Source organism: Triturus cristatus, chromosome 4_2, assembly GCF_964204655.1.
Source record: "Triturus cristatus chromosome 4_2, aTriCri1.1, whole genome shotgun sequence".
NCBI lineage: Eukaryota > Metazoa > Chordata > Amphibia > Caudata > Salamandridae > Triturus > Triturus cristatus.
Genome location: NC_140586.1, coordinates 150463742 through 150472070, shown reverse-complemented (window position 1 = coordinate 150472070; position 8329 = coordinate 150463742). Strand labels below are relative to the sequence as shown.

General features: G+C 39.2%; 1 protein-coding gene across 1 annotated transcript in view; it reads right to left on the bottom strand.

Moving 5' to 3' along the window:
• Positions 1 to 438: 438 nt before the first annotated feature.
• Positions 439 to 8329, bottom strand: part of LOC146833213 (aquaporin-5-like) — a 28264-nt gene continuing 20373 nt past the window's right edge. Inside the window, exon 4 of the mRNA XM_085600054.1 lies at positions 439 to 872. Within this exon, the coding sequence (XP_085456180.1) occupies positions 690 to 872 (183 nt within the window). The 3' untranslated portion in view covers positions 439 to 689. The remainder of the gene's footprint in view (positions 873 to 8329) is intronic.

Genomic DNA, 8329 nt, shown 5'->3' with positions numbered 1-8329 from the left:
TTTCAGTCAGTCTTCTTCACCCATTGATCAGTTGTTGGATCATACACCTTTTTCCTCCATACACCATACAACATGAGGCAATGGGCTAGCCCACTTCAGCCACTGTCTAACTTCACTGTGAATGACGGCATTCTGCTCTTTCACAAGAAGCACAGCTACACACAGAGTAGCTCCTTTCAGTGCCAAGGACTACTATGGCATTGTTTGCATTGTGTGACCAAAAAGAGTGTCATTTTTTTTGTTTAATACTCACAAGGGCCAAGCAGCTCTTACAACAATGTTTTATGAAAACCTTGGCAAAACAAATTACGCATTGACAAAGCCAAAATAATTGGCAGCCAACGCCAGACTGATTGGCTTTGCCAGTGCTTGTCAAACTAGGGACAGGCATCAGTGAAATATCTTTTTTTTGTCTCATTTGGTTCTGAGAGTGGTTAGCGTGCTCCCTCGGAGTCTGTGGAATCTGGCAAATAGAAGGCTGTGCCCTCATGCAGCCTGCAAGGAACATACATCCCCAGTGTAAGAGGTAAAGAAAGTCTTTTTTCTCTATGTATGTCTCACACATTTACACGGTTGAGACCTTAAAATGTGGGCACAATGTAGGCAATATGACCAGCTTAAACTACTCATGTGGTTGGGTATGTTACTGGCCTACACTTCCTTAAACACTGAGAAAAACACTTTCATATCTAAGAGCATTCAATTGACTTCCTTCTTCGTTGGTCTTGACGTGATTCCCATTCCTCTTCTTCGTCAAATGTTCCAGTCAGGATTGCAATCTTTTGTGCTGCACTTCTCTTGATTGGGTATAGAAGGTAGTTATAAACCACAGCTGCCAGGATTCCCCCAACCAGTGGGCCCACCCAGAAAACCTATAGAAACAGAAACACAAAAATAGTGAGTTGTGAGTAAAATGGCCTTGTTATATTTTGTACACACTGATATGTGCTGCATTGTTCATACCTCTCTGACCCATACCCACCTCACAGAAATCCATAAAGATTGCCAATTGTCCTTTCCCCCTCAGTGATCATGAAATACCTCCGTCCATCCATCAATGTCATTAACCTGTCACAATGTCCAACAAACACTCCAACCACTCATAAAAATCACTACTCCTATCTCTATCCGTGAAACTCTTCAACTGTCCATCAACCACACCACCTCTCACTCTGTCCAACAAACTCTTTAATCATCCTACCCATCACTCTACCTGTCAAACACCTCTCAAACCCCTCCTCCAGCCCCATCCAGATGACATTCCTATCTCATCTATCCATGGCTATTTATCCAAGTTATCCATCTCTCTATCTTTCCCTTTCTCAACTTCTTTCACCATCCATAAAAAATAAATGCTGAACTTCTTGTCTATCTAATTTCTCTAAACTAATCATTAATTATGTTTTCCATTGTCAGCAAAGCCTCCAACCATCCACCAAAATTTCCATCTTGCTAACCTTAAACACACAATCCCTACCTTCAAGCTCCTGATAAACTCTGCCACCTTTATCTTGTCCGTCAGCCCCCTAATACTACCTTTTTAAAAGCTCCAGTCTGCTTTAGTATATGTGATACCGTGACATCACCCATTAAAGACACTAGCTTCACTTGACTTTTAAGGTATCCATATGCCTTGCTATAAATCCAACCCTTTTGGTCGTTTTTTTGCACACTGCTGTCCTTTACTTCTATTAAAGTGGTAAACGCTCCCCCTAATTAGGCTGCACCCTTGTAGGAAAGATAGACCCTCCCCCTCCTACCCATACCACCTCAAGCCTAATGCTAATTAAATAAGGACGTTGTACCTTATTTAGAGTTTTGTGGCTGGGTACTCTGTCACAGCATGGCGGATATCTCATCTGCCATTTTGCAGGTGCCAGAGGCACTTGAAATGAGGCGAGTGGGGCATCGGCCATATTCGTGATGGAATATCCCATCCTCCAAACTCTACGAATGGCCCTTTTTGTTCGGTACATGAGAGCTTATTGCTTCTGCACACCATAATTGTATTGTAGAATGAAATATTAGAGAGAAAAAATTCATTATGGTTTCTAGACGATGGTAGCTGACTTTAAAATAATTATTAGGTCTATGTAGGTTGCATGGAAACTTTGCTATTTATTCTGCAGTATTAGAGGTCTACATCTGTTTTCTTTTGGACTGGATTAGTAAATTGATCTAAAAAATCCAACTAACCCATCAGGGAATTCACAAACAGCTTGTAAATGCTGCCTGGCCTCCCCACGAAGAGTTGAAAAGAAACTAACATGCTGACAAGTCTTCTGAAGACTACTTCACACTAGTTATGCAGTTCAAGCCCCTTTGACCTTTACTTGTGGAGACCAGCCCTCCTGGCTGCCCAGCTATAACTGGAACCCGACTACTGCTCAGCCTCAGCACACTGGATCTTTATGAGGTACTGGAGAAATATTCTCAAAGATAAAAAGGATCTCCAGCATAAACTGGGAGCTGCCCTCCTTCTTAAAATCACAGAAAACTTGAGCGTGGTGTACGAACTTGTACACAGGCAAAAATATGGAGTCTAAATCCATCAGATCCTATGCTGTACTGCTGAAATACAATTTATTTACGATCTTCTGAGAAAAAATTATCAGCTGTACTGTAACATGAGAAACTGCTCAGCGACGCATTATTTTTCCACATTATGTTTAAATATTGGAACAATAGCTTTTTATCTTTTTATTGTTTTTGCTAAACATTTCTTTTTTTTAGTATGAAGTACTTATAGTTCCGTCATAAAATGTAATGTTTTTTAATAACTATGCATAATAAAAATTTGCCCTACCTTACAGGTGAGATGTATTTGAAGACACTTCTCACCAGATTTTGCTGAGGTCACTTTTGTGTAAATGTATTGATAGATGTGTATGTAATTCTGACTTTAAGGTTAGAAAACGCACCAACAGAAATCCACCTATTTCTATATAGTACCTTGCTCTGACCCACTCAGCTTAGTAAAGGTACCGTAACCTGAAACAACACCTGTATTCCTGACTGTAGCAGAAGCTTATTTTCCTCGACAAAATTCCATATTTGGACTTACTCCTGTCTTCCAAAGTTAGACTAATCAACTCTCCCTTGCCGTGATGGAGTTGGCGCATCTGCATCCTTGCTCTGGTCGCCCGAAGTATGAAATTGCATTGCTGGAAAATATTAGGTGGCTTTGTAGCTGTGAGACACAAATGGTCATGGAACCTGCAGTAAATGCTTCTGAAGCTGGGGAGCCAGTTAGTGCTTCCTCCCTATTGCCTGGTTGTGCATACACAATGTAAATAAAATGTGATTGTAAATGACTATCCGCCAAATGTGTGATTCCCTTGTTCTCTTTAGAGTTGGAGGAACCCCACCATGTTTTCAGCAGCAGAGCTAAAATCACTCAGCAGGCGGAATCCTTTGACAAATGGCCCCTCGGATATTGGGGCATTGGTTAATGGACCTCCAACTGTGTGCCCCATTTAGGGCAGATGGTCGGTTGTACGTTTTGTCCTTTTCAGGGCTGCCAGGAATAGACTGGCGATCCCAAACAGGAACCCAAGGAAATTCTCCGCACACGCTGATATAAAACTCCCAGTTTGTGAGGGATATTTCTTTTTTTGTTTTTCAGTAATATACTCCTGTATTAGGAGTTAGATACTTTGCTAAAGAGCTTCTGAAACATTGTTTTTCAGTGCATTGAATGGGGCTGCCACAATAGCTGGTCTGCGGAAGGCCCCAGCTGATTGGCCCAAATGGCTGGTGCAAGATAGAAAGCTCCCCATGCATTTCTGATTCCAAGCACCCAGTGCTTCTCAACCACTTTGGAAAAGTCAGAAGACTTGAGAGCCACACATAAATCGCTGTCCTTTCTGCCCTCCTTATTAGTACGTTAGGGAATGTGGGCGACAATGGCATTTTGTAAAGCTGGCAGATATAAAGTTTCCAAAAGGACCCATAAAAGGTACTTAGATTATTTGGTGCTTGTTTTATTACTCTATATTTTCCTGATAATGTTGAACTCTAAACAAGTAAGAGCAGGGAGTCTAGTGGAATGAACTGGAAGAGCAGTTCTGAGATAGAGCATACATGTTCATGGATCAGGTATAAGAATACAGAAACTTAATTAAAATCACCCTTATTATGACATTCTCTGCAGTGGTAAAAAGTTCTGAATCATTGTGGCTTTTACCTGATCAACATGAAATGACAGTGCTTTAAAACTGGAGCTTTGTCAAGGTTTGGTGTAGTTGCGCACATTGATGGGGCAATTCTGAAAGGCAACTTACACTTGTCATTTACTCATTCACTTTTGAGTAACTTTACTACTTTTAGCTTTTTATAAAATCCAAGTGTAAAGGTACTTAAAAGTGTAGACGTACAAGCCTCCACCATCTGAGAGAGGAGTTGGAGCCAAATTTAGGAGTCTAAGTTACAAGTGCCTAAAAAGAAACATCAGTAAGCCCAGCATCACAAATTGTCAGCGACTGATACTACAGTTCTCTCCAATAGAAAATTATGGAGGTAGGAACTTAAAATAAAATTACATGGGAAATAAACTAAACTCCATTACATTATTTAAAATAGATACAAATATAACTAACATTTGTAAAAAAATATCTAAAAAGTAAAGAATAGTTATCATATAATTATAAAATATTTTAGCAACATTTTTGAATGTCTACTGGTGGGAATTTATGTTTTTGTAATTTAAACTTCACAAAAATATTTAGTTTTACCTTAATAGATTTAAATTAGCTGACATTATAATTCAAAATTAAGTTCATTGTGCAGTACCATATTTGATTCTACTTTACATTTAAAATACATATAAATAGTTAATTTACATTAATGTTTAACATAAACTATTTTAACTAATTTAATATACACTTTAATAAACGCTTTAAAATGTCCCCTATACTTTGCCATAGGGAAAGCTCCCTCTGAAAAGGGATAGGTAAAATAAAAAAGTTTGTTTAACATAAAAATAATTAGTAGAAATAGTTTCATTTTAAATATTAAATTAAAAAAATTGTACATATTTATTTGAATGTAAAATGCATTTTTTTTAAAATGCTACAGCATTTAGCACTGAATGTTCAATTAAATTAAGATTAAAATAAAATAAATAATTCCCTCCTACATTAAATACTTTTTTGTCATGCAATAATATTTACTAAAAGTGATGTATAGAATTAATTAAAATTAATGTAATACTATTTTCATAAAAAGTATTGTTACATTAATTTATGAATCCAGTAAAGTTTGTGAATATTTTGATAAATAAATATGTATTATTTCGAAAACAGCCATTTGACTCTCCCCATTCTCATATTACAAAGGACTTGCCAGTGACAAGTGATGCCTAGAATGGCGATTCTCCTCGCACGTCAACAAGACACCCTAACTCTTATCCACTGCAACCTACAAGTGGCCATTAAGAACTTAGAAGGTATACAAGCTGGGATTAGTGACATAGCATAGAGAAAGCAACAATTATACATACTTTCCTCTTCAAGCACATTGCTCTGTATTTCCTAGTGACAGCCACATCTTCCAAAAAGAATGCCGGAAATCCCAATTTATGATATAATAAGGAGTGCAGGACCCATTGAAATCAGCTGATCTTAGCAATAAGAATGAAACATCAGGGCCTAATAAGTGAAGCAAGAAAGGCTTAAAAGAAGATTCAGCTTAAGGCCAAACGAGAATGGGATGAGAAGAGGTGGAAGGATCTTGTAGAAGCCTGTTTCTTGCAAGAACTCAAGTGAAATATGGTCCTTGGTCACTCGGTGGGGTAACCGAGAGCATCTCAACCAACTAATCATATCACATTGTCAGTCTAGACTGACCATTTTCCAAATGTATACAATGATACAATATAGACTCCTGCACTGGGTCCCCCTATCCAATTGTCAACATTTGGGCAGGCAGACTTGTTTGACCTGAGATATATTTCCACATCCATAGGCACCATAGTATGTAGTAAAGGCCCAGGCCCAGATGGCATACCAGTGGATATATTTATCCATGAAAGGGAAAGATGGACCAAATATATACATATGCTGTCAAATGCAATACCAAAGGGGCCCCCCATCCCTGGATCCTGGAAAAGATCTAAGGTGATCCCAATCCATAAGAGGGGTGATTGAAATGTACCCACCAACTACAAACCTATTAGCCTTATTGACTCTTTTCAAACGGTATTTTGCTTGGTGATCCTGTCCAAAATCCAAGATTGGATTGAGAAAATAAATTCTCCCACGCAGGCTGGCTTCAGAAAAAACACAAGCACAATAGATCAGGTCTTTCGGTCCCTTCTCTGTACTGGAAAATAGATTCAATCCACAGGGGCCACCTCTATGTGACATTTGTTGATTTGGAATCAGCCTTTGATTTGGTACCATGACAAGTGCTTTAGATCATTCTGTGAGATTTGGGAATGCCGCAGAGATTCTGACTTTGGCCGTTTACATCCACGAGTACAATTTGCTAAACTCCAATGTAGGGAGCAGGGGCAGTTCACAGATCAAATCTCAGTGAGCCAAGGTGTGCACTATGGATACATGCCTGCCCTGACACTATTTTCCTCCTATCTAAATAGAGGCGTCCTTTTTTTCCCCTGATTGCCCACGGATGCCCCCACTATCCCTTAGGAAAAAGTATCCACATTCCTCTTTCCCCACAACACGTTGCTAGTACCTAAAACTCCAAGTGGCTTCTAACGCCTTCTAAATTGGTTTGAAGAGTTCTGCCTTATAAGTGGCTTAGAGATAAATACCACAAAGAATAAATAGATGGCCATATATCAACATAAATTCTTCGGGGAGAAGATCTACATTGTGGGGGCTGGACTCAAAAGGGTGGAGACCTTTGACTATTTGGGCATCAAGTTAAGGGTCAACATGTCTTGGAAGCCCCATGTTGACAAAATTATTACGAAAGACAGATAAGTCATAGGTTCTCTACTGAAAGAGGATTGCTTATCTCACAGTAAGCCAGTCAGACCAGCTTTAAAGATCTATGACACGAAAGCGGTGGGCCCGGCATTATATGGAGCGGAACTTTGCTTTTTTTTATAATACCATAGATTTAATGAGGTCAGAAAATAAGTACTGAAGGAAACTAGTATTATTGCCAGCTAGCACAACCTTACACACCATAAAGTTAGACATAGGTAGGAAACCAATCAAAGATAAAGCCAGGTTGTGACCACTCTTGTACTGGAGGAGACTAGTCACTATGCCAGAACTAACATCCTACACATAAATGACCAAGGAACTAGTTAGGCTGAATACATCACACAAAATAGCTTAGTTTGGTAATATCAAAAAGCTCCTATCTGCCCTGTGCACGCAAAAGAGGCCTGAAACTCCTGGTGCCCGGATTTAATTCCATCTAAAGCTCAACTGGAGAAGACCTCTTGGGCTTGGATAGCCCAAAATGATGAGCTGAACACCACGAGAAGGGCAAAAACAAGGGAGTTTATTAACTTCAAATCTACCAGTGTATACTAGCAATATCTAGATATCATAACAGGCCTTATGGATAAGAAACTCTAAATCCAATTTAGGGTGGGATCACTGTCTTTAAAATCATTTACTGCGAAATGGACCAAATTGACAACCATAACATCACTCTGCCCATGCTGCAAAACCACTAATGAAACCGTGGCACATGTACTATTTCCTGTGAGGCATACCTCCTTTCACGATTCACTTGGATAATGCCGGAATGTAAACAATTTGGCACCCATCATTATGATGTGGCCCCTAGAATACTGAGATCTAACCCTAGTTCCCTAAATGCCTGTGCAGTTGCAAATTTTCTTTGCAGGATGTGGATCATATGGAGGAAGGCCCTATCGACTCTAGAACATAACCGTGGGACATTGCCCCCTTAAATCACCACACTGAGTTGACCTTTGCTCCTTTTTTCTTTTTTTGACACCATCATCTGCTTTGGCATTTTAATTGTCTTTGAAAGTTGTAACACTCTACCAATTGAAGTGCTGGTAATCCAATACTCTGCGTATAAACCATATCAATGGCAATCAATATTAATTCCCAGATTTAACAATTCTCTGTGATGATGCTCCTCTTATCATATTGGAACTCTATTGATTGTACTACTTGAATGAAATGTTGTTTTTAGCTTGTACTTTTTACCTGCACTGCCTGCCTAAAATTCCCCATGACGGAAACTGTCAAAACAATGCCCACCATCTTATCGAGCTGGTATATTTTAAACATTGTCCCTATGACACTATATTCCTGCCATCCTCACAGCAGACACTGATAGAGGAAGGTTCTTCTCCGAAGTGAAGCCAGATATT